We start from the raw sequence: 25,955 nt of genomic DNA on the forward strand, positions 1-25,955 counted from the left end.
TAGTCCAGTCTGATCTCCAACTTCCAGCAATCCTCCTGCCTCCACCCCCAAGTATTGAAATTTCATGGGCCATTACGCTCAGTGGCTTGTAATAATTATTGAAATCCCACTTGATATGAATAATTTACCTATAACTAAGTCTAGCTGGGCACTCCTCTACTATGTGAATGACAACTGCCATTTCTTAAATATGTAAAAATAAACAAATACTAGTAAGTCTACAATTACAACAGTATTTTCTATCCCCTAAAGAGATACAATAAAATTTGATTAAGGGCGACTGAGGTGGCTTTGTGGGTAAAGGCACTTGCTGCTAAGTCTAATGACCTAAGTTCAATCCCTAGGATCCACATGGTAGGAGGAGAAAACCAACCTCTATACATGCACCCAGCAGATGTACACACATACACACACACACACACACACACACACACACACACAGAGACAGAGAAGGGGAGAGACAGAGAGACACAGAGAGACAGAGGGGGGAGAGAGAGACAGGGGGAAGGGAGGACTAAAAAAAAGTGTAAAACACCTAATAAAATTTTTATCTATGAAGGAAACATAAATGATAGAACTACTTCAACTGACTGAAAATTATATAGCTTAAAAAGCCTACTTACAAAAAAAAAAAAAAAAAGGAGGGGGGTTGGGGATTTAGCTCAGTGATAGAGCACTTGCACAAGGCCCCGGGTTTGTTCCTCAGCTCTGGTTTGTTTTGTTTTGTTTTGTTTTGTTTTTTAAAAAGCCTACTTACTGCTGTATTGAGAGAAGTTTGGCTAACAGAAGTAGGTAACTGAAACTTCCAGTAAGAGCACCCTGTGCAGTATTTTCATAGAACAGTCCATGATTTCCAGGTAAAGGGAAGCCAGTGCTTCCAAGACTAAGTGAAAGGGAGGCTGAGTTGCACCCACTGCACTTTCAAGACTCTTACCATTAACTTGCCAGATGTTCACCATCTTCTCCAAAGCCCCAGCAAGGTATTTGCCACTGATACTCCAGGAAACGGGTGAGAAGCTTGGGTCACTGGGTGATCCAAGGCTTTCTTCAGCATCCCCTTCCCTAAAATGCAACAGATGAGTATTCAATTTTCATCCCCACTTCTAAACTTAGTAAGTTATATTTCAAACCTTGAAGCAAAGGGTCCATGCAGACTATTATCACAGGATATTCTTAGTCAACAGTATTTGTCACCACAGAGAAAATATCAACTATGAAAGAATGATGCTTTAACTACTCATTATTAGGACAGAATCTGTCAGCAAAGACCTTCAGAATTGATACTGGTTATAGGCAGTTACTATTCAGAGTATACTGATCTCTGTATGCCAAATTTATACAAAACATCTTAGAAAACAAATGCCAGTGGAGAGAAACTTTACCAAATTTACTGTTAGTAGTAATGTAAATTAATCAGCCATTGTGGAAATTAGTTTGGGGAATTCTCAAAAATTAAAAACATAACTATCATATGGCCCAGCTACCTCACTCCTGGGCATATACACTGAGAACTCCATATTCTGCTACTAGGATATCTATACTTACATATTTACAGCCTCTTTTTTTTTTTCTCATTTTACTGCAACAAAGAATTGAAAACAACCTAGTTATCAACAAATGAATGGGTAATAAAAATCTGGTATGTATATAAAATGGAATAATACTCAGGTCTAAATAATAATGTATCATAAAATTTGTAAGAAAATGGATGGACTTAGAATGTATAATATCAAGTGAGGTCAAAGAACCTCCTAAAGGGAGGGGGGGGAACCACATGATTTTCCTCATAAGTGGAATCTAGCCAATATGCACACAAATGTATGTATGGGTAGTATACTCTATAGAAAATAGAGCAACAAGATTAAATATTATGCGATGAGGAAGGACTAAATGTGGGTAATGGCATGAGTTATATAGGAAGATACAAAGCCAATTATGTTTTAGTTCTAACTCTGTTGTGGAGTTCCCATTTGGGGGTTGGTAAGCACATAAAAATATATTCAGCAGTGCTAGTATAAAATCTAGTGCAAAGCGTCACAGCTGCTTGGTTAATTTTAATGTGTGATTTTTTTGATTTGAAAGTTTTTATAATAAAATTTATTAAATCATTTTTTTAAAAAAAGAAATACCTACAGTTAGCTACAGTTCTGTAAAGATGCAACATGTTGACACAAAAGCAACTACTCTAATTCCCAAATAACCACTGAAGACTAATGAAAATTAGTATACTGCTTAATATAACTAAACATGTATTTCCTAGTAGCTCTGTTCTAAATAGAATTTTAAGTTTTATTTCCTGAATTACTACCATGGAAAGTTAAATATACATTCTAGAGATTTAGAAATATTATTCTAAAAGAAAAACCTTAAAGGTTTTAATGAAAATGGACTACATTAACATAACCAAGGTGAGGCATGCTAAAGATTGCCCCAGTTTTACACCAGTGGAACAAGCACTTACAGTCTATTGAACACACAGGTCTGCTGTAGTGAGTACTGCTTCTTGGTAACATTCCACACCCGAATAGTGCCATCATTGCCACTGGTAGCCAACAGGCCTTTTTTATTACACCAAACACATGTCATTACCTAGAAAAAATAAGAGAGATAAGCCAAGCCAAATTTTGATTTAAACTTCAAAACATCATTTGAAATTCTATTTTAAAAAAAAATCCATGTTATTCAATATATGTAGTTTCATTTCCTAAATGTTTTGTAAAATACGTATTTGAAGTATAGCTTTACAGTACTAGGCTCAATCTCCCTCAAATTACTTAAGACATATTAAAGTCTTTTTTATAAACTTTTATTTTATTTTCATCTCTATAGGGGAGAACACACGCCACAGTGAACATGTTACAGTCACAACTAAGGGAGTCAGTTCTCCCCTCTATTATGGTTCCCCTTGAATCACATCAGGCTTGGTGTTAAGTACTTTTACCCAATGAGCCACCTTACCTGGCTCCCTACTAAAATTTTGTCTAAATATTTAATTCAGTAAAGATAAACATTCAACATGCTGTAAAGGAATGACTCCAAGAGACAGAGCAAGCTGCCACACACATTCTCAAATCTCTTCCAGATGGCACTCATGTCAGTGTGGACTTTTTAAGGGACTGAAGATGGCTCAGTGGCTACAAGGCCTATATTGCTTTTGTAGAGGACCCAAGTTTAGATCCCAGCACCAACACTAGACAGCTCACAATCACCTGGAATTCTAGTTCTGGGGGTATTAGAAAACTCTAGCCTCCATGGGTTCTGCACTCACATGTACAAACCCCTTCTACCCTTCTACACACATTAAAAAAATAAATCTAAAAAAATTTAAGTATATATTCTAAAAGTAATACAGACTATGTACTGATTTTTAAATTGATTAATTCATTTCAGTACTTGCTTCCTAAAAATTCAGGGCCTACTAATTAACTAGAATATATCAGGTACTTGTTGCATAGATAAGCCTTTATCTTTTAGGAACTGATTTCTTTCTATTAACTAACACACACACACACACACTAGAAATAACAACTACTAGGCAAATCTTGGTAATCATGTATATGTGTGTGAGAAAAAGAAAGAGATACAGAAACAGATACAGAGACTCTGAGCAGTCAGACAGGTAATTAAAACACTTGATTTCAAAATACATACTCTGTTTTGGTGAGCCTCCAACTTGATAAAAGAGCATTTTCTGAGATCTCCTCCCATATCAGCGAGTGTTTGTGGAGCAGTTTGGTTGTCACGGTCATGTGCAGCAAGAGTGCGCACAAGTTGCTGAGCAGCCCATTGCCTATGCTGTGAGGATAGCCTAGAGGAGAGGCAGCAGGCTGCCAGGGCATTAGCCAGCTCCAGAGGGCCTACAGCAGAAGGATCATAGGAAGGATGGGCATACAATTGGGCAATAAAACCTGCTTAAACAAAACAATGAAATGATGCCCAGGTGAGAGTTGGTGGTGATGAACAAACAAAAATGGGTTAACCCATTTCTTTTATAAATTAGCTCTTTTATAAGCAATTATTTTACTAAGATATGCATATAAGATATAAAGTATTTCATATCAAATTCTATAATAAATCTGATTCATTGCAAACTAATATTTTATTATACACCAATAAACAGTCCTTGATCTAAGGACTTAGACTGGAAATACAGCAAACTTAATATTCTGGCCCATGCAAGGGCAATAGGCCCTTAAGAATAGCAATCTAGTATTTGCTGCTTAAAAAACAAAAACAAACAAACAAACAAAAAAACAGCTTAGCAGGGACATTACCAGATTACAACTCAGTGACAGAGTACATGCTCAGAACTCACTAGGCCTTGGGTATTCCAATACTCAGCACCAAATACATAAATAAATAATTTTAAAAACTGAATCTTAACATCTAGTAAAGGAACTAGATCAATCAATCCCAAAGCCTAACAATAACACGTAAAATGTACTTGACTGGAGTCAAGGTTAAACAGTAATTTAAGTAGTTCTTTCGAAGTATCATCTTCTATACTATTTCTAGTTAAATAGAAATTACTAGTTTTCTGTATTAAAGAACCCTATCATGTATGTTAATTCAAGCCATTATCTGTAACTACACTAATTGGAACATTTTCTAATACTCACTTCAATGTCTGTGCAAACTTGTAATCCCAGCACTCAAGAAGCACAGGAGGATTGATGATGTGAGGCTAACCTGGGACTACATAATTATACCCTATCTCAAAAACAAACTAACAAACAAACAAACACAAAAGCCCCAAAGCTATCTCTGTTAACTTTTTATATTCCAAACTTAAGTAATGTCCTTTACTACATACAATAATGCAAAACCACACCTCTGAAGACATGATTTTAATCTACAGATGATTGCACTCAAACAGTATGAAACCTACCTTTCTTTTCTATTTCTGTCTTATCATAGTTAGGTCTCAGTTTGGCCCCTTTGTCTGCCAATAATGCCACAAGGGCTTGAGTTACAACAAAGTTTGGGGAGGTTACAAGTTTATTCTCTTCAGCAATCCCACGGAGAAAGCTGGGTAGAAACTTCCGCTGAATTGGATCATCCACTGTGGTGAGATTGACACCTGTTGCAGCAGAAATCAAGTTCTGAAGAGCAATCAGGACAAATGGTTTAATTTTTATATGTTTAGAAACAAAAAGATTTAATTTCAAAATGTTATAAGAATCCTTGGGAAAAACAAGGCAGGAGTTCCTGAAGCTACCGTACCTGTGTACACAGCTGTACCAGCAACTTTGCAGCACTTGGAGTATTTGATGCCAGGCATCCCACTGCTGTGCTCAGGTAGGCCAGACAAGAAATGGGCTTGCTGGCCTTGCTGTGTCCACCTCGTGAACGTTCTGAGGTACTGGCTATGGCAGAAGGGCTGGTGGAAAGGCCAGCTCTCCCTGCTGCAGCTAAGCACATTAACCGAACCAGTGTACGGATATCTGTTAACCCCAGAGACTCAAGACCAGCAGCCAGGCTACAACTGGAACCACTGTCAGAAAAATACAGCACTTCAGACAGACAAAACAGATTTCTGAAGGGGCAGTTTTGAACCCCACATATATAACCATCCTCTTCATCAAAAACCCAAATCAAATAAAAGCTGAATCATTATATATGTCCATATATCAAAACATGATGTAAAATTGAAATGATTATCTACACTTTTTGTTTTTAATGAGTATTGTATGCACAGAGTTATCACTAACTCACTGGACTATGACATTAGGGATGTTCAAAGAACATAAACTTTCATCTGGAAATATCCATGTAGTCATCCTCTAAGTCAAGAAACAGAACTCTAGCAGCACCTCAGAAGCTTGCTGAGGGCTCCTCACAGCCACTGTATCTTCAGAAGTAACTACTGTCTATTGTCTAAAGCTATACATTAGTTTTTATCTATTTTTATTCTTTATATGAGCTCTGCAGAAACACTAGTTCACTCTCTTTAATTTCTACCTAGTACCAACTAAACGGCTTAATTTCCATTTTCTAGAACAACAAAGATATGCAGTTGACTGTTGCTAAATTGGCATTATTTCAACTCTAAAAAAGCCAAGTTATTAACTAAATAAATACCAATAATGACTATGACTAACCTAAATGTATTCAACAACATATTTTCAAGTTTTAAAAACTCTCTCATATGCCCTACCAGACTCCTGTTTGAAATATATCAGAAGCTAACTGCATCACTTGACACAATAATACTCACCTGACTGAGAGAAGAGAGAGTGCTCGCATGACCATGGTCCTGGCCAGAAGAACTTGAGCGGCAGCAGTCACCCTCCTTAAAGCCACTACTCGGTCATGAGGATTTGCAAGGGCTGCTGCCTGCTCTCCCAATGTTACTCTCCCAGAGGAACTCTTTTCCACAGACCCATGGCAACCTGAAAGCAGGATTTTGTTCAGTTTCCAACAAAGATAAAGTATCTGGACTACTAAATTTTTCTCCCTTGTTTTATGTAGGTTCTAGTCTGCAAAGAAATACAGCAAGACAATGTTTGCTCACCTAGAACTAGTAAAAATTCCTTAAGATATTAAACTTGCCAGGCAATGGTGGCACACACCTGTAATCCCAGCAATTGGAAGGCCGAGGCAGGCAGATTTCTGAGTTCGAGGCCAGCCTGGTCTACAGAGTGAGTTCCAGGATAGCCAAGGCTATACAGAGAAACCCTGTCTCGGAAAAAAAAGTAAAAAAAAAAAAAAAAAAAAAAAAAGATATTAAACTTAAGAGATTTCTGAGTTAATAGAAGAGACTTTCCATTAAATACATGCTTTTTCTTTATTCTTTTTAATAGGAAAGGCATAGTTTTTAAAAAGTTTGTTTTTATTTTATTTACATAGATAAGTATTTTGCCTATGTGTATGTATCTGCACCACGTGTATAGTGCCAAAAGAAGACAGAAGAGGGTATCAAATCTCTTGGAACTGGAGTTATAGTCATTAGAAGCAGCCATGTAGGAGCTGGGAACAGAACCCAGGATCTTCTTACAAGAGCAACAATGCTCTTAACCACTGATGCAGCTCTCCAGCACCAGGAAAGATAGAAATAAAATATGCTTTGATTACAAATAAAGAACTAAGCCATTGATAAAAGATAGAAATAAAATATGCTTTGATTACAAATAAAGAACTAAGTCATTGATAGTGCCACATTTTAAAATTTTGGTGTATGGGAATGGGGTGGGGGGGAAAGAGATATCGCAGTACACATGTGAACTTGGCCAGTCTAGCCAAATCAATGAACTCCTATTTGGTTCAGTGAAAGAACCTGTCTCAAAAAATAAGGTGGGAAAGAATAGAGGAAAAAAAGAAAAAAACTCATGTCAAACCTCTGACCTATATTCAGTATTCCTTCCCTAACAAATGGCCAAAAAGACTTATTGGTATGAGGCAGGGCTAAACCATTATTTTTACTATTTACATAAGAAAAATATTAACATAAAAATTTAATGATAATCAGCCTTTCAACTTACCAATTTGCATCAGAGTCTCTTCCATACTGTTGGTGGCTGTGACCATTGCTACCGATGCTCCCAGTGGGTCACTGTCAGGGAACTGAACTGGCTCTGGCACAATGCGCCGGTCATTTAAACCAAGTGGACCAGCAAGCAATTCAAATTCTTCTTCACCTGTTAGTTTTTCATCTTCATCAACATCTAACATGTCCCAGTCTTCTGGAATTTAAATAAATATATGGCATGTGAATATAAACATAGCATAGTTCTGCTAAGAGTGATTATTTTAAGATAAATCTAAAATCATCTAGAAAGTTGAAGGAGGCCAAAATGAACCCAGCACCATCTCCTGGAGCTCTGAGCAAGGTGCATTCTTGAGGCCAGAGAAGGGGAGTGGGTAAGATCCACTGAAAGAAACAGCAAGTGTTATAACTGATCATAGAGGCCTCAGCTAATATATATTCAAGCAAATGAATGCTCTAGAAAACAAATTATACTTATCTCAAAGTTTTCCCACATTTCCACTCATTTTTTTTCCACAATTAGGATAGAAACACTTTAAAATGTTATATATTTTTTCCTATTCTGGGGGAAAAAAAAATCCTCCAAACAAATTACCTATGGTAAAGCTGACATTTGAGTTTGGGTTCTTTCTTTCTCTTATAACTCTAAAAGTGTGGAATGCTGTTATCAAGCAACCTCAGATCCGCTTAGAAAAAGCACTAGTTAATATGTACATAAACACAAACACACATGATGGTAAGTTTAGTAGCAGATGTTAAGCAAGAAGTATACATAAAAATACACATAAAACAAGGAAGCTCTCAAAACAGCAACTACCTTCGTACACACTGTCTTGCTTGCCAATTAGATCTGGAGCTTGTCCCTTGTACCTGCACCAAACATGAAGAATATTGTGTTTTTATATAAAAGTTAGTACCCAAATGCAAATTAAGTCATTAGAATATTGTAAGAGTTCATTAATAAAGCAGCAAAAAGTAAAAGTGTCTTGTGTTATGGGAAAATGCAGTAAAAACTATTGTTTGATTACACATTTACAGATCAATAGCTCTTTTACCAAAACAAACAAAACAAACCAAAAAAACAAAACAAAACAACAACAACAACAAAAAACCCTAGGGACATTTCTGGTTACCTTCAATAACTCTTTTAATCAAACTCTGTCCTACAAAGCACCAAAGGTTTAACATTTGTAGAACTAGAGGGTAAGTATATAAAGAAAGTTTCTTTTATTCCCCTACAGAAGCTCATTTAAACAGAACAATACATTTTTTTTTTGTCAAGAAAAACATTCTAGTTAAGGCAACAGATATGTTGAAAAACATCCATTTGAAAACTTGATTCTATACCTCTGAGAATTAAAACGAGGACCCTGATCACAACCTGCCGAGATGCTAGTGGCTGACAGAGTGAAACAGGACCTGCTGCCATGTCACTATGCCTGGGGTACCAAAAGAACAAAAATGGTTCCCAAATCTCCTGAGAATGGAATTCATTGACCTCCACAAGCTCTGCCCCCAGTCATAGTTATTTCTTTACATGGGGGCAGGGGGAAGGGAGAAATGCAGTTACTATATTTTAACAGAATGAGATGTTTCCATCCAAGGAAGCTGGTTATCTGTAACACAATTTCAAGGTACCTCTCAGAATTTGTAGTCTTGGTCTTGGTCTTCAGGGCTAAGTACTTCTCCCTGCAGCTGCCACAGAGCAGGTAGTATGGATTTCCACTCCCACATTCACCACCAAACCAGCCATCTACATAGGAGCCATTGCTGCGATACCCCTGGCGGTTTGCACTGCGCCCACATCCAGGGTGGTTTCTCTTCATGTGCTGGTTGAAGCTGACGACATTGCATTCACAAAGTTCACATACGACCACTTCTTCCCTGTCTTCAGATTCACAAACATGCTGTACAAAATAATTTTATACCAAATTATAGTCAATTTAGGGTAAGAGTAGATTCTTTATGATGTAAAACTAACTACTTTTTTATATCCTACAATAGATCAATGATGTTCATTAGTGCTACATAATTTTCTTTTAAATCAGAATTCAGACCACATAATCTGAAGGTGTTCTTTGCTCTTTTCTATTTGCTTAAGTTATAAATTAAGATTATTCTGCTGAAACAAAAAAGAAATTCAATAATTTAAGTCTATTTCAAACCATTAAAAATTCTTTAGTGAAAACATCTTCTACCTGACCATAAAATAAGACCTATTTTCTGAATTTCTAAGATGCCATCCATTATTATTCATTTATGTTATTAACCTAATCAAGCAGACAAAAGTTCACATCTATGAGCTTTAAAGCTTTCCCTATATAAATAGTATATACACATAAAACTACATGAACTCTGCCCCTAATTCAGTGGTATTATAAGACCAGGGTAGGCATTTGCTCCCACATGAGCCTTGCACTGACTAAACAGAAACTATGAAGGACAAGAGCATGCATGAAGACAGGAATGTGATTAAAGCAATCATGTTATACAACCCAGCAACGTAGTAGGGCCTAATGTCAAGTTTTGAAATTTTTCTTCAACATCACAATGAAGTATGCCACAGTATGCCTCTAGTCATCTAGTCTGGGGAGAGAAGCAATAAATCACACAGAGAAAGCAACAAGAGAGACTTTATCAGTTTGTAGGTATCAAGAAAATGCTTAAGCACTAAATCCCCAAACCTCAGGATGAGATGTAAGACTCTTTCAACTCTAGGCAAGGCTGCTGTTAGTAAGCTGTATGAACAGGAGGGCAGGAAAGTAAGTCAGAGCAGCCCCCGCTGCAGTCACACACACCCAGGTAGGCCAATCCAGTACCTCTGGGATCCACATTCCCAGAATATCATTGTCACTGGTCAGGTCTTGTCCAAACATAGCTTCCATTGCTTCATCATCAAGATCGATTTCCAATTCCTCATCTAAATTAAAGTCATATAACGCCCCTGGGTCTTGCTGCAAAGATATTCCATCTCTCCGAATTTGATTCCTGTGAGCCTGCACAGAGCGGTATAACCCCGCTCAGAACGAAACAAAAAAGGCATTTTATTTGCATGAATGAAATAATTCTATTTCACCAGTTAATTGCCACATACGTAGAAGAGAACCTACCTCAGCTACTTCTTTGGATTCCAAACTATAAATCTCAAATTGCAACTATCATATAAGGTATACTATTTCTCAGACTACTGCTAAGTTTAAACAAGTTACTACATATAAAAAAATTTAAGATGCTATATTTTTATTTAAGGTATAAATACTATTTATGTTATAAATGTCACCTATTATTCCTCTTCCAGGTTCAATTTTTTAAAATTCAGCCTCTCTTCATTTTATGGTAAATGGCTGGCCTATATTTTTTAAGCAAGTCTCAAATTTCTTTCTCATGGTTCCCATAAATAACTGAATTCTCACTTACATTTGATATTTTAATAATCAAATTCTTTTAACTGGATAATATGATTTCCAGCTTGGGAAATATATTTTGTGGCTAGAATATAGCTTAGTGGTAGAATACTTGCCTAACATGCATAAGGCCCTGGGCGTGATCCCTAGCATTGTGGTGGTGGTTGTGGTGATGGTGATACAATAATGGAATAAAGATATATCTCTGTGGTGAAGTGCTTACTTAGAATGTGCAAGGCTCTGGTTTCAATTGCCAGGATAATAAAAAAAATGCCAAACAAAAAGAAAATATATTCCCATGCTCTCAAGCCAATCCTAGAATTTACTAATGTATTAAGAGAATTAATTCTTGCTTCCTTAGGGCCTAGTGGTAAGGTTCTAAATCTAGAGTATAGCAGAAAAACCAGTGCCTACTTCTGTGTGGTATAGAGCACCTTCTGGAACCTACTGACCACTGATGTTAAGCATTATGCAGCATCACTTCTCAAATTATAACTGACTAAAGGCAGAGAGCAGATACAAAATCTTTCAAAATCTGCAAGTGGCCACCACAGCCTCCAATACCTAGAGGAAATCTTATGTATGAATGCATGCTATGATTAGTTAAATTATACAGAATTCAAAATTATATGAAAACTGCTGTTCCACTAAATAGTAGCATCACTAGTTCATGTCATTCTTTAGTTTGTATCTTCTTTAGTCCTGTTTCTATAACAATTTTTAAGAGAGATCTTTCACCAAGAGAGGCATGTGAAAATAATTACCTGCTCTTGCAAGCAGTGTGCGAGCTGCTAAGTCGAATTTGTGCCTTCTTGTTACTGTTGAGCGACCTCTAGTTGGTGGTCCACTTCCAGAAGCTGCATTCTCTGTATGATCCAGATTATCAGGGCTATAAAAGCAAGTGTGAAGGCAACAAGAAGTTTTTAAAGCTCTCACAAAAAGAGAGCTTGTTTGTGGTATTACCCTCTTCTCCAAATATCACTGAGAATAAAATAGTTTGTATATGATCCTGCATGTGTCTCTGTGTGCTGTGTGTATGCTTATGTATGTGTGGGTATAGGGGAATGTGTGTGGAGGCTAGCAGGACAATCTGGTGTTGTTTCTTAGCTACTGTTTTTGGGTTTTTCCCCTCTGAGATGGGTTCTCTTACTGCCCTGGAATTAACCAAGGACGCTAGACCAGCTGGCTGGCTAGTGAATCCTGGGAATCCACTCATCTGTACCTATCCAGATGATGGTGGGGTGATGGTGGTGGTAGTGGTGGTGGTGGTGGTGGTAGTGGTGGTGGTGTGTGTGTGTGTGCACATTTAAATAAATGTGCACACTTATGTATGTATTTTGAAAAAGGGTCTCATTAGACCAGGCTAGACTTAAACTCAGAGATCTGTCTCCTTCTGTGGGGATTAAAGGTGTGTACCACTACTCCCAGCTATGCCTAGGTTTTTAAAAAGGATTCTGGGAATTAAACTCAGGTTGCAAGTACTTTACTTGCTATCACTCCTTAAACAGTTTTTTAAAAATAATTTATTTATTTATTATATGGAAGTACACTGTACTTGTCTTTAGACACCCCAGAAGAGGGAGTCAGATCTCATTATGGATTGTTGTGAGCCACTATGTGGTTGCTGGGATTTGAATTCAGGACCTTCGGAAGAGCAGTCAGTGCTCTTAACCACTGAGCCATCTCTCCAGCTCCTTAAACAGGTTTTAAAGCTTAAAACTTTTTAAATTAAAATTAAGACATTTTATAGAATACCATGTTTAGAACTGTTTTTCTTGTTTGTTTGCTTTGTCATTCTCAGTGCCTTTGGCTATAAAAACATCTCTTTAAAAAAAAATACTTGACAGTATCAAAAAAGGAAATGGACATGATTTGCATAATATTTTTGGTGGAGGAGAGTTTCTGGCAATTAAACCTAGTGTCTCCAGCATACTATAAGCATCTACAGCTTTATCTATCCTGTTAGCCCATGACAAAACTTTCAAACATTTTTCATCATCCCTTGTGAAACTCTACTTTTAGGTGTGTCATACACTGCTTCTTAGGCATTAATATTATCTGATTTTGAATTCTTCCAAAGGTAAAATGATACTTAATTCATCTCCAAAATCAAACAGGATCAGAAGTGGGGTAAGTGGCTTGTAGAGATCTCTGTCTAGAGAGCCTGGAATATCATCCAAACGCCACAGCAAAAGAAAAAATAACTTCAAACTAAACCCTAAATGATTAAATACTTAACACCTGAAATGACAGAATCTGTGTCGAGGAGAAACAGATTATGTCAAATTAAATTTTGAAAATATTCATGGAACTTATAAAAAGTTTTCATGTTGCATAAGACATGAGCCTTAATAACCTACCCTTTTCTGGCTTCTTATAGGTAACTGGCTAGAATGTGGTACATAAACACATATGAAGGCAAAATACTTATACATGTAAAAATTTTAAAAGAAAAGGAAAATAGTCATAAGAATTGTAAAACAAAAGTGATTTTAAGAGAAAAATTTAAGATATCTTATTATATCTCATTATAGGATATATATACTGCAGAACTCTTTTCACAGATTTAAAAAAAGGAATATGTAATACTAGATAGTAAAAACTATAGGATTTGGGAATATATCTATATATCTCAGTGTTAGAATACTCGCCTAACATGTATAACTTTGGTTTAACGAAGAAAACATTAAAATAAATAGACATACGAATTTATCTAAAATGAGACAAGAAAAATCTATTCCTATCAAATTTAGTAATTAAATACGTTTTTTATTTTTTTAAAGCAGTGCTAAGGACTGAACTCAGACCCTAGACAGGGTTTCTCTCTGTACCCTGGGCTATCCTGGAACTTGTTCTGTAGACATGACTGGCCTCAAACTCTCAAGAGATCCACCTGCCTCTGTCTCCCAAGTGCTGGGACTAAAGACGTGCGCCAACACCACCTGGCATAATCATTTCTTATTTTTATTAAATTTATAAAGCAGTAGAAGCATTTATGATGGGAAAGAAATGGAGTTTTAGAGGTAACAGTCAGGACACAAGAGACAGAAATAAAGAAACTAGAATTTTACCTTTCATTGAAGCCTTCCTCCATTTCAGCAGCATCAGCTGATGGTATGTCTCCTGGTGACTGCAAATAACAGGGATCATTTGACTTTCCACCACTTCCCAGAACTGTTGTGCCATGTCTGGATTCTGCTGTGCTGCTTGGCTGGGGCTCCTCCTCATCCTCATGCCCAGGGTGTTCTATCATCCACATAGCAAGAACAGTGATATTCTGGGCATCAGCCTCTCCTCGAGCACCTACATAAGCAGAAATGTTGTCTGACACTGAATTTGGATAAAAAAATCAATGTCTTATGTTATTAGTTTCTAAGTGTTTGTTCTGATGATTTTATAATAGATTTGCTGTTTAAAATCTTAAAAAGAGAGTCTCGTAAAAGACTAAGCAGTTAAAAGCACTTGCTGCTATTGCAGAGATACAAGTTCCATTCCTAATACCGATGTCAGGTATCTGACAGCCAACTCTAACCCCAGGTCCAGGGGACCCAATGCCTCTTTCAGGTCTCCACAGGCATCTGCATTCACATGCGTGTTCTCTCTCTCTCTCTCTCTCTCTCTCTCTCTCTCTCTCTCTCTCTCTCTCTCTCTCTCTAATAAAAATGTCTTTTAGAAAATCTTAAGATTTATGACCTCTTTAAAAAATTCTTCCTCCAATAACATTTAAGACTTCTTGTGTCTATAAATACTGCAGTTTTAAAAATATCTTACCTGTAGCTTCCATGGCTTTGGCAATCTGTCGAAGAGAGAAGCCCATTTCCAGCAGAGGGACTGCAATTGCTGGGGGAGGAGGGGATGTTGAAAGTCTGCTGCTTGGGTCTGACAATGCTGAAGCAGAAGAAAGAACAAGTGGGTCTAAATACTAGACACCACAAGCAAACTATACACATAGTAACTGTGATACTTCAATTTCCCAGAATTATTCAAACTCAATACAAATTTACTGTTAAAATGTTATTAACAAAAACTGGGTATGGAGTTACTTGTCAGGAATCCTAGCACTCATGGGGCTAAGGCAGAAGGATGATTTTGAGGCAAGCCCAAGAGTGAGGGTTTTAAAATTGATTGTCTGTTTGTTTGTTTAAAACCATAAATGAAGCCAAACTTCTCAATAGCAAATATAGGGCTGTTGTACAGATAAGTAAATCTGCTCATAATAAAAATTAAAATACACAAAAACTTTCAAGAAGAGCAATAGAAATCTTTTTCTTCTGATCTACTGTAGAATTAACAGCAAAACAGATGCTTTAACTTCTCTGAATATTAATAGGCAATTCATACAAACACAGCCAGAATTTGGAGAGTAACAATATTATCATTTAACCCAGCTCCCAGTCTAGTTTCACCACATATACTGATAATGTTCTTTATAGCAAAAGATCTAGGATCATCTGTGCATTTTACCTGGTTATGAAGTCTCTTTGGTCTCCTTAAGCAACTTGGTTTGCCTCTGCTAGTACTGGGGATTTGAACTTAGGAGCTTGAACATAGTAGGCAAGCATGCTCTCACTCTATTTTTACTTTTTATTTTGAGACAAGGACTCATTAAGTTGTTCAGGATGATCCTGAATGCGTGATCCTTCTGCCTCACATTCCTGAGTTGCTGGTCAATTACTGTGATCCATGACAAATCACGACCTACTTATTTTGTACGAAGCCCCTTCATTTGGGTTTCCACTGATGTTTCCTTTTAATACATTACAATTGTATGTTATGATTAAAGCTACACTTAGAAAGACATTTTTAGCACTGAACATTGGCTTATTAAGAATAGGAGGAGCCGGGCAGTGGTGGCGCACACCTTTAATCCCAGCACTTGGAAGGCAGAGGCAGGCGGATTTCTGAGTTCGAGGCCAGCCTGGTCTACAGAGTGAGTTCCAGGGCAGCCAGGGCTACACAGAGAAACCCTGTCTCGAAAATCTAAACAACCAAAAAAAAAAAAAAAAAAAAAAAAAAAAAAAAAAAAAAAAAGAATAGGAGGGCATGTGTGATTAATATGTGTGTTACTTCTCTCCAAATGGCTATAATTCAATCTACAATTCAAAACATAGAAAGCACTCAGTTTAAAAATATAGTTCACTTTCATTAGGTACCTTTTAATCTTCAATTAAGAAAAGACATAATGATTATATAACAAAGTCCATATATCTAGAATGCAAAGAGGCTTGGGAACTATACTTCATGACAGCAAGTTCACCTGTGCGATTAGCTGGCCTTGTAGATTGGGAATCTGGAGAAGTTAAACTCTGCCTTCTTCCCACTTCATCAGAAGGAGAGGCTGGTAATGATGATATTGGAGGAGTCTGTGCACGACGTGTAGGAAGTACAGTGGTGGTTGGATAACTAGAAAACATTTGCCTTTAAGAAAATAACAATGATTAGGAAAAAAACCCAACTGGGAAAGAACAGACATACTAAAATATTTGTTTGTTTGTTTAATGTATGTGAGTACACTGTCACTCTCTTCAGACACACCAGAAGGTATTGAATTCCATTATAGATGGTTGTGAGCCACCATGTGGTTGCTGGAAACTGAACTCAGAAGCTCTGGAAGAGCAGTCGGTGCTCTTAACCACTGAGCTATCTCTCCAGCCCCCATTACAAATCTTCTTACACAACAAATTACAACCTGAAAGTCAGCACAAGCTTGTTATAATTTAATACAAAGTGGTGCGAGATTCTTCAGTATTAAAAGTAATTATTTCATAGGTTATTCTTAACTATAAAAGTATAGTTTTCTCAAAAAATATATCAGCAATATATTGGGAAGTAATACAGAAATCACAAAAATAAATTCACAACTCTTGGGGCTGGAGAGACGCTCAGCGGTTAAGAACACTGATTGCTCTTCCAGAGCTCCTGAGTTTAATTCACAGCAATCACATGGTGGCTCACAACCATCTGTAATGGGGATCCAATGCCCTCTTTCTGGTGTGTCTAAAGACAGTGACAGTGTACTCACATAATGAAATAAATAAATAAATCTTTAAAAGAAAATTAACAACCCTTGTCTTTATGGCGTTTTTCTTCTACTGTAATATTAAGGTGACAGGGGTATTTTGGTATAAATATAGTAGTCAAGAAACTACAGAAGAATTTTAAGGACAAGAAACTTGGACTAGAGATGTAGCTCATATGGTAGTAGTATTTGCACAAAACCCTGAGTTCAATCTCCAGTTTGTATATAACTTAGTGTGGTAGCATATACTATAATCCTAGCAATTAAGAGGTAGAGAAATGAGTTCAAGGTCATGTCTGGCCTTTTAGGGAATTCTAGGGTAGCCTAGGATACAAGAGACCCTGTCTCGAAAACAAAAAAACAGAAAACTTTACTTTAAATATTAAATTCACTAGCTATAAAATTAACATTGATGTCAAGTATTAACTTATAGGAAAATTAAAGAAAGAATAAGTGTACAGTTACGCACAATTCAAAAATTGTATGTATGTGTGATATGCCAGATGGAGTTAACATGTACTTGCTATGGGGGTGTGAACAGTACGTGTATGAGCAGTACAGAAGAGAGAGGCACTCCCTCTCACACTGAGGAGGACACTGATGATGAAGCGAGTCTAGATCCGTCCCTTCACACAAGGACATTTTCTGTAAGGCTGGGGACTGAACATAGAGCCACTTGCTAGGCAAGTGCTCTACTCCTACCCAGCTTTATATTCAGCAATCAAAGAGGTTTCTAGCTTCAGAAGAGCACTGTTTACCCAATAAACCATGGCACACAGAGGGAGCAATAGGCTTACCTCTAACCAATTCCAAGTCAGTAGCAAAGAAACAAAGATTAAGAAGAAAGGAAGAAAGATTCTAGGGGTGTAACTTTGAGTTTAGTTTCTACTACTAAAGAGAAATAGAAGAAGCATGTAGTGAGCACCTATGGCCACAAAGGAGAATGATTCTATCCTTTAATCCTATGCCCACTCTAGTCAGAGACTCAAAGGAGACAAGAGGTCACAGATTCTCCATGAACATTTTTAAATTCTGAAACTGCAGGAGGCATTAAAACCACAAGAATATTCTATTAGCATCTTCTAGAATTATGACTCAAATGAGAGAGCTAATAAACAAGTAGGCGTCAGTGTACCCCCATAAAAACAATTGGCTCTATAGACCCCCTAAATCTAACTTACTGGAACACATGGGGCCTATAGACATTCTAAATCTAACTTACTGGGGCATGTACTCCCAGAACTTTCAAAAAGCTCCTATGTGGGGAGACTGCCCACCAAAACTTGATATCACTAAGGACAGAGATGAGCTCCCCTTCTACTATCCTTCTACTAAGAATGATGATGATCTATCTAAGAGGAAGAACAGAAAAAGAGGAGAAGGAAACCAGTTTGATTTCCTTCCTTCACTTAAGACACAATAAAGAGATTGCAACAGTCTTTCCATGAAGGTCTCTCTAAAGCCTCACCAGTGTGTATATAAGTTGCAAACTAAGCAAAGCAGAATTTAAGTAAGTAAACATTGTATAGAAGTCACAAGCTTATTACATACAGATGGCAGGAGAAGCACCGTGAAAACACATTCTTTTCATTTGAAAAGTAGACCTGTGTGGTCATAGAGTAAAAATCAAAGTATAGAGCTGTTTGACATGGCTCCCAAGAGAACCAGATTACAAAAGACACGAAGAGCTGAGTTCAATCCCTACAACCTATGCAAGGTGGAGAGAAGCAACTCCCCACGCTGTCCTATGAACTCCACAAGTGTACTATAGCAGGTGTGCTCTCATGGTTCATAAATCTTAAAAAAAAAAAATGTTCAAAAGGAAAAAACCTGAGAAAAAATTATTTCAGGCAGATGATTTATTTTTCTTTAGACTTGAGTACTCAAAACTCAAGTACTAGACTAGGGATATTGTTCAGCAGTGGAACATTTGTCTAGCATATACTAATCTTCAGAAGCAGCACCAACCCTCCTGCACCCACCAGAAACAAAACCCCCTCCCCGAAACAAAACCTCAGGAATTTGTTTCTAAAAAGAACAAATCTTTAAAAGCTTAGCCAAGTCACTTATGATAGTGTACACTCACGCTCTCAGAAGCCAAGTATGGTGGTAGTGCACACATACACCTGCCTCCACCACCAATGCTTAGAAGCCAAGTATGGTGGTACATAATTATACTCTTACTAAGACAGGTTTTTACTATATGGTCCAGGTTCTTTCCAGTTCTAGAATACCTGGATTTAACTTGGCACACTCTATATAAGAGAAAAAAATGTGCTTTGAGAAGCACAGGCATATACTAGTGTGATAAACATTAAAGGCCAACTTGTCTACCTGAGAAGACTAAGTGGCATCACTCCTGGGGACTCAGATGCAGGCACCGTTTCTGTGTCGGTGACAGGCGTGGTGGCAGTTGTGGTGTCCTCAAGGGAGCTGCTCATAAAGGAAGTCGTGCTCGATGCTGATGGGCTGGTGGTAACTGGTGTCTGTGCTTGCTGTGTTTGGTCACTTTCTTCAGTTTGCTGATCAATCTCTGTAAATCAAAGGTTAAGAAAATAGTAAGGATTTTTTTTTTTTTTTAAAAAAAGCAAGAGTCAAAAATGGAAAAGTTTAATTAAGTTTCTAAAGGTAGGTTTGGTTATGTACACCTATAATCCCAGCACTTAGGAGGCTGACACAAGAAGATTCTCTACCCTGGGCTATGTAGCAAGGCCAGCCAAGACTGCATGGTAAAGCCTTCCTCCAAAACAAACAAACAAACAAAAACAAAAAAAAGAAGGGAAGGAAGGAAGGAAGGAAGGAAGGAAGGAAGGAAGGAAGGAAGGAAGGAAGGAAGGAAGGAAGGAAGGAAAGAGAGAGGGGGAGAAAGAAAGTTTCTAAATATTTTCAGAAGGAATTCAGAAAAACATTCTTACACACACACACACACACAATATTGTACTTATTCTAGATTCTATAGGTCCTTGAAATTAGTTCTGATTTTATTTGTTGTTGTTGTTGTTGTTGTTTGTTTTTGTTTTCCGAAGACATGGTTTCTCTGTATAGCCCTGGCTGTCCTGGAACTCACTGTGTAGACCAGGCTGGCTTCGAACTCAGAAATCTGCCTGCCTCTGCCTCCCAGAGTGCTGGGATTACAGGCATGTGCCACCACTACCACCACCACCACTCCCCCACCCCCCCACCACCTCTTAACCCCTGGCCCTAGTTCTGATTTTAGAAAATACTCTTACAAAAACATTAAAAGTGGGATGTGGTAACACCTTCCTTTAATCCAAACATTAAACTATTTGCTGAGCATTTATATTTTAGGCATACCTCTTGTGTTGGTAAAAGCATACAAATAGAAGAATAAAAACTTTGACAAAAATTACATGCTATGACTTAATGGCATGTGTCTGCCAAAAGTGTAGAGCATATTTATAGTTTTCATTCTTCAGTAAGGGAAAAACAAAGTAGCAGTTACTACAAAAACAGCTAACTCTAGAGCTAGTAAGATGGCTCAGTAGTTAGAAGAACTGTCTTCCGGACACTTGAATTATCAGCACTCACAAGTCACAACCATCTGTAACTCTAGTTCCAGGGGATCCAATGTTGCCTTCTGGCCTCTGAAGGGACCAAGCACACAGTGATACACAGTCGCACATGCAAGGCAAAACACCCATACATATGAAATAAAAATATTTATAAAAACATAGAACATTACAGGTTTACTAAATGGCCACATACCATAATAATCAACTTAGACCATGCCTACTTACATGCACCATATACTCTCTAAACTAAGATGGAACAAGAATGAAGGCAAAGAAGCAGCAGAAGTGATAAAAACCCAGCCCTCTTTTTCCTTTCTCTTTCCCTTCTTTATTTTTTTCCCCTTTCTTGTCTGTGTCCCTTTAGGTATTGTCTCATGTATCTAAGCCAGGCCTTAAAAATGATTTGATTTGTAGCCAAGTATGTCCTTGAACTTCTGATTCTCACCTCTCCTTTCCAAATGCTGGGGTTCCAGGCCTATGCCATCTTTCCTAGTACAGCACAAGCTTCTTGAAGGCAAGGGAGACCACTTCTAGGTTCTAGAGAACTTTTCTAGGTTCTAGGGAGGTAGCATTAGGCATTTAACAAATATCTTCTAAATGAATCTCACTTTTATTCAAAAACTTATACCATTACCCAAAGCAAGGATAAAGATAAGCAAAGTCAGGGTCTTTTTACGCACAATACACTGTCTATGAAATAGCACATTATAAAAACATCTCAGAAGTTTTAAGAATATATTTTTAATCAGATCAATAAACAGTTGAATACCTTTAGAAGAACGAACTATAAGTCAACTGCTTTTGTTTGTTTCTTTTCTTTTTTCTAAGACAGGGTCTCACTTTTTAACTTTAGCAGTCCTAGAACTCACTATGTAGATCAGGCTGACCTTGAACCCACAGAGATCATCCTGCCTCTGTCTCCTTAGTGCTGGAATTAAGAGTGTGCACTACCAGACCTGTTTTATTTTCAGCTTTCCAAAAGTTATCAAATTCTAATGTTTATGTAGATTTAAAATAGAAAATTACAGGCAGACAATAGTTACCAAGATACAAGTAACAAAAGGAACCATTCATCTTAGAAAGGAAGGATATGCAAATTTCTTTGACCAAAAAAACCATACTATTACAAATCACTATAGAATAATATTACTTTTGACAGTTATGCGTACAATTTCATCAGATAACATACCTTGCTTAATTTTGCCCCCAAACTGGTCTTCCAAAAGACCATGGACCACCAGTTTGTAAATCATAGCTTGAGCCCGTTCCAGATCAGCTAACCCCAATGCTCGCTTTATGGGTGACCGCATGACTGCTCGCTTCACCATGTGCCGCATCAGGAACTGTAGAGCAGCACGCATCTCCACATCCTCGTGAACAACTGGAGAACTTGCACAGTCTGAGTTGTGGCCATTTTCAGCAAGAACTTTTGGGATCAGCAAGAGCTCAGCATATTTACTACAGCCAAGAAGAGCACTAAGTGACTTCATAGCACCGAGGTAGAGATAGGAAAGTTGGACTGCTCTGATTTCTGACTGGGCTATGTCATGGGTTTTAGATATGTGTTCGTGATTTTTTCTCTTTCCTTCTGTCATTTGATGTTGGGATTCCACACCTGGAAGAGGTGGTTCTAAAGAAAATGAAGCTATTTCATTTTCTGATTTGGAGCTTGTGGTACCCTGACTTTTGACATCATCAGACATTAACCCTGTTCGCACATCTAAAATGGATTCACTCTCAGGTTTCTGCTCAATGTCCCCCTTGTCCTCAGACTCATGACGGTGTTTCTTTTCATGTCGCTTGATGCTCTGTTTCCCCACATCTTCATGAATGCCTGTCAGATATGTTAGGTCCAGCAGCACAGAAGCTGTCAGGCCTCGGAATCGCGCCACATCAAACAGCAGTGGTTCACAGGGTTCCAGGTTATACAATGGAGTATCACTAGGCGACCAAAAAGTTGGGAAGCTTTAATAAAGATCAGAATGACACAGGAAAAAGCAAGTGAGGGAAAGACGGGAGGAAGGTACAGAAAATAATGTAGACAAAACAAAACACATTATGAACACAATGTTGAGAATAATTTATACAAACTGACATCATTACAAAATAAAAAAATGGCATTATGAGGAACTAGAGATGTGATACTAAATACAACAATAATGCAATGCACCTGAGCTTTCAAATGAGAATATTTACCACTATGCACTGTAAAGCAGAGTGAACAAATGTCCCATAAGGACTTAGGTCTGAATCTGAATATCTTAGAGCTTTGGGGGCATGCAGGTTCTGTTGCTATCACTCAACCCTGCCAGGATAGTACCAAAGCAACCACTGATACACTAAGCAAGAGAATATGGTTATGTAAGCTGACTTACAAAATAGGAGGTAAGGTAGATGTAGTTTCATGTAAGCTAGGGGAAAATTAGGTAATAATCTAGTTTGTTGAAGATGTAGCAGATCTCTATAACCTCCTTCATAGGAAACTTTGTCTCATTAAAATTTTTACTTTGCAGTCTTCAACTAATACTCATAACTTTATAAGCAACAATATGATTACATATCCCTGATGTATGCATAAAATTCCTGAAGTTTCAGAGTCACATTAATTGGGGGCTGGAGAGATGGCTCAGTGGTTAAGAGCATTGACTGCTCTTCCGAAGGTCCTGAGTTCAAATCCCAACAACCACATGGTGGCTCACAACCATCCGTAATGAAATCTAACATCCTTTTCTGGTGTGTCTGGAGACAGCTACAGTGTACTTACATATAATAAATAATTTTTAAAAAAAGTCACATTAATTACAAAAATATAATAAAAAGCCCAACAAGTATCTGAAGTTTTGTTGTTATCACCCACTTCTTGGCTCTATCTTCCTAGTCTTATTTTCCCTTTGCCACATTTTTCTTTTTCATGTATTAATTTACATATTTTATTATATTGCGTACATATTAGCAGATAATGAACATTCTCTGAAACAAAGAAAGACTAAAAGTAAATGTGGACACTTTTATGTGATTTTGTAAGCTATCAACTGGGTTTCTTAGCTTATTGTGAAGAGAGAAGTCCATTAACACCTGGAATTATGTATAAACTTTACATATGTGTGTTTTTCAACTAAGTCTCACATTTATTTAGTTTTAAAATAGTACTACTTTCACTAACTACTATGGATCACTCTTTTTTACATAATGTCATATTAATATATAAGAATTTTATTAGGTAATAAAATCAGTAGTTACATAATAATTATTATCAATAAATCCTTATTTCCAAGTGATAAAATTATGTACCCAGCTAGGTGAAATCCTTTATGAATGGAAATATTAAACATTATTCTGAATATATGAAATTTATGAAGTTTATATTTCAAACTATATATATGTATATATACACACAAATACACTTAAATGCTTTCAAGCATCTTAGTTGTGTCAAATAAATGTAATTCTCATAGCTATTCAAAATGATGTACATTTAGAGACTAGAATGTTCTGTTTTAAAAAGTAAGGTTGGGAGTGATGGCATACAACTGGACTCCTAGCTCTTGGAAGGCTAATACAAGGTAAGCATGAATTTGAGGTCTACTTGGGCTGCTTAGTGTGTTCCAGGTCAGTTTAAGCTACAATATTTGGTCTCAAAAACGGGTTGGAGGGGGCCCATCATGGGACTAAAGGATGACTCTGTGGTTAAGAGCACTGGATGTTCTTTCAGGGGACCAGGGTTCAGTTCTCAGCCCACACATGTTGGCTCACAACTGTCTGCAGCTCCAATTCCAGGGTATGCAATGTCCTCTTCTGGCCTCTGCAGGCATAAGGCACACAGGGGGTACACAGATATATATGCAGGCAAAACATCCACACAAATAAAAAAATAAAATTTTAATTAAAAAAGAGGCAGATCTTGTACATTCATTAATCACTTAGATGTTCCTACCACAGGGCTTTCTGAACTTTAAATCTGGTCAATAGATTAGCCAACTGGCTTTTAAATGTTCACGTGTATAATGGATACACTCAAAAGGCAAGAAACAGGTGGGGCATAGTTCAGTGATAGATCTTTTATCTAGCATGCAGAAGTCCAAGTGTGATCTCTGGCACACATACCTCCCCACACCAAGAAGCAGGAACATAAATAAAAAATAACAAGCCTAGTGAACTTATCAGTTCATTACCAAACAAATTAAAATCACTTGCATTTTAGTAAATCAAAATAGTATTATGTATCCACATAAAAATCATTTTAAAAAGTTAACTAGCAGTTCACCTACAATACATTATATTACTCACTGTCCATGGGCAACTGCCCATTTCACCAACAAATACTTATCTGCTAAAAGCATAACTCAATACATCATACCTGATGGTAATTTCTGCTTCATCCCACTGGACCTTGGCAGATGTGCTGCCTTCTTTGACCACTCCCAGCAGCGTGGCATGGCGCCCAGTTTGCTTGTGAACACACCGACCTCCAACTCTAAGACCAGCATCAACTCCTCCTATTACTGCTAGCACGGGCCACACCTCTATGCAAAGAGTCCTCAGCTGCAGTTCTGAGAGGTCAGCAAGACCATGCCTATTATGTTTACCTTTTTCTTCTTCTTTGTTCTCTTTCTCCTCTCTCACTTCATTTTCCTCTCGGCTCTGAACCGAGCGGCTTTTCTTTAGCTTCTGACCTGACTCTTTAATACATATCTTAATCTTATGGAGCCTGTCCATCATCTTTTTATTAATACAGTGAGTCCAACGGTCCGTCCGGTGAAGGACACGGATAAGCTGAATAGTGGCTTCAGCTAGCACTGCTGCGACTGGACTACAAATAGGGTCTCCTGGGAGTAAATCCCGTGGTGTGCCACGCATCTGCATATCACAAATTTTCACCTATATAAAAGAAAAGAAAGTGGGATACATGTGACATTAGAAGGTCTTCTTAACAATTTGTCAATATATGTTCTAGCAAATGGAGTCATACTGAACTAGTACTAGTATATTATATCAGGTGAAACCCCAATAGGCACTAAAGTGGTTAGCAATATGGCCCTTTAAAATGTCCTGCCATTTGAACATTATATAGCCCACAAGTTACAAAGCAATTACAACCACCCAAAGAATGGATATGTGTGGCTAACTCAATTTAGTTCAAATAAATGTCTGAAAGAAATAGTAACTACCATCTTCAAATCTTAAATATTAAGATTTGAAGATAATATTGAATCTTGAAACTATTTTATATTGTCCCAAGGGCAGGAATGTAAAATTGTAACCCTATACAGCTGGGATAATCCTACTATGACCATACACTACAAGTGGGACACAGAAATGGGACAGAAGCTAGTGTGGTGCCACATGCCTGTGGTCCCAGCACCTGGAAGACATTGAGTTAGAAGCCATTCTTTCCCTGATAGTATACTTGAACCCTGGAAATATCTGTAGTACAAAGTAGGTTCTGATGTGATCTGCTTCAAATCATGGTTTGGCACTTTCCAACAACAGTAAACCTTGGAGAATTTACCCAG

At 37.5% G+C, this 25,955-nt stretch overlaps 1 protein-coding gene across 5 annotated transcripts in view; it reads right to left on the reverse strand.

Annotated features, from left to right (window-relative positions):
- The window catches only part of Herc1 (HECT and RLD domain containing E3 ubiquitin protein ligase family member 1), a 165,075-nt gene that overhangs the window by 34,231 nt on the left and 104,889 nt on the right, over window positions 1-25,955 (reverse strand). For 2 of the 5 annotated variants that reach the window (XM_052187967.1, XM_052187966.1), the window contains exons 37-53: window positions 24,800-25,320; window positions 21,632-22,407; window positions 19,244-19,442; window positions 16,148-16,308; window positions 14,662-14,778; window positions 13,962-14,193; window positions 11,655-11,779; window positions 10,285-10,505; window positions 9,121-9,393; window positions 8,304-8,352; window positions 7,482-7,682; window positions 6,218-6,392; window positions 5,224-5,494; window positions 4,889-5,102; window positions 3,652-3,908; window positions 2,462-2,589; window positions 935-1,062 (exon numbers count right to left, since the gene is read on the reverse strand). In XM_052187967.1, coding sequence (XP_052043927.1) covers window positions 935-1,062; window positions 2,462-2,589; window positions 3,652-3,908; window positions 4,889-5,102; window positions 5,224-5,494; window positions 6,218-6,392; window positions 7,482-7,682; window positions 8,304-8,352; window positions 9,121-9,393; window positions 10,285-10,505; window positions 11,655-11,779; window positions 13,962-14,193; window positions 14,662-14,778; window positions 16,148-16,308; window positions 19,244-19,442; window positions 21,632-22,407; window positions 24,800-25,320 — 4,048 coding nt within the window. The remainder of the gene's footprint in view (window positions 1-934; window positions 1,063-2,461; window positions 2,590-3,651; window positions 3,909-4,888; window positions 5,103-5,223; window positions 5,495-6,217; window positions 6,393-7,481; window positions 7,683-8,303; window positions 8,353-9,120; window positions 9,394-10,284; window positions 10,506-11,654; window positions 11,780-13,961; window positions 14,194-14,661; window positions 14,779-16,147; window positions 16,309-19,243; window positions 19,443-21,631; window positions 22,408-24,799; window positions 25,321-25,955) is intronic. The other 3 variants (XM_052187969.1, XM_052187968.1, XM_052187970.1) reach the window with 3 other exon arrangements.

The sequence above is a fragment of the Apodemus sylvaticus genome, chromosome 7 (assembly GCF_947179515.1).
Source record: "Apodemus sylvaticus chromosome 7, mApoSyl1.1, whole genome shotgun sequence".
NCBI lineage: Eukaryota > Metazoa > Chordata > Mammalia > Rodentia > Muridae > Apodemus > Apodemus sylvaticus.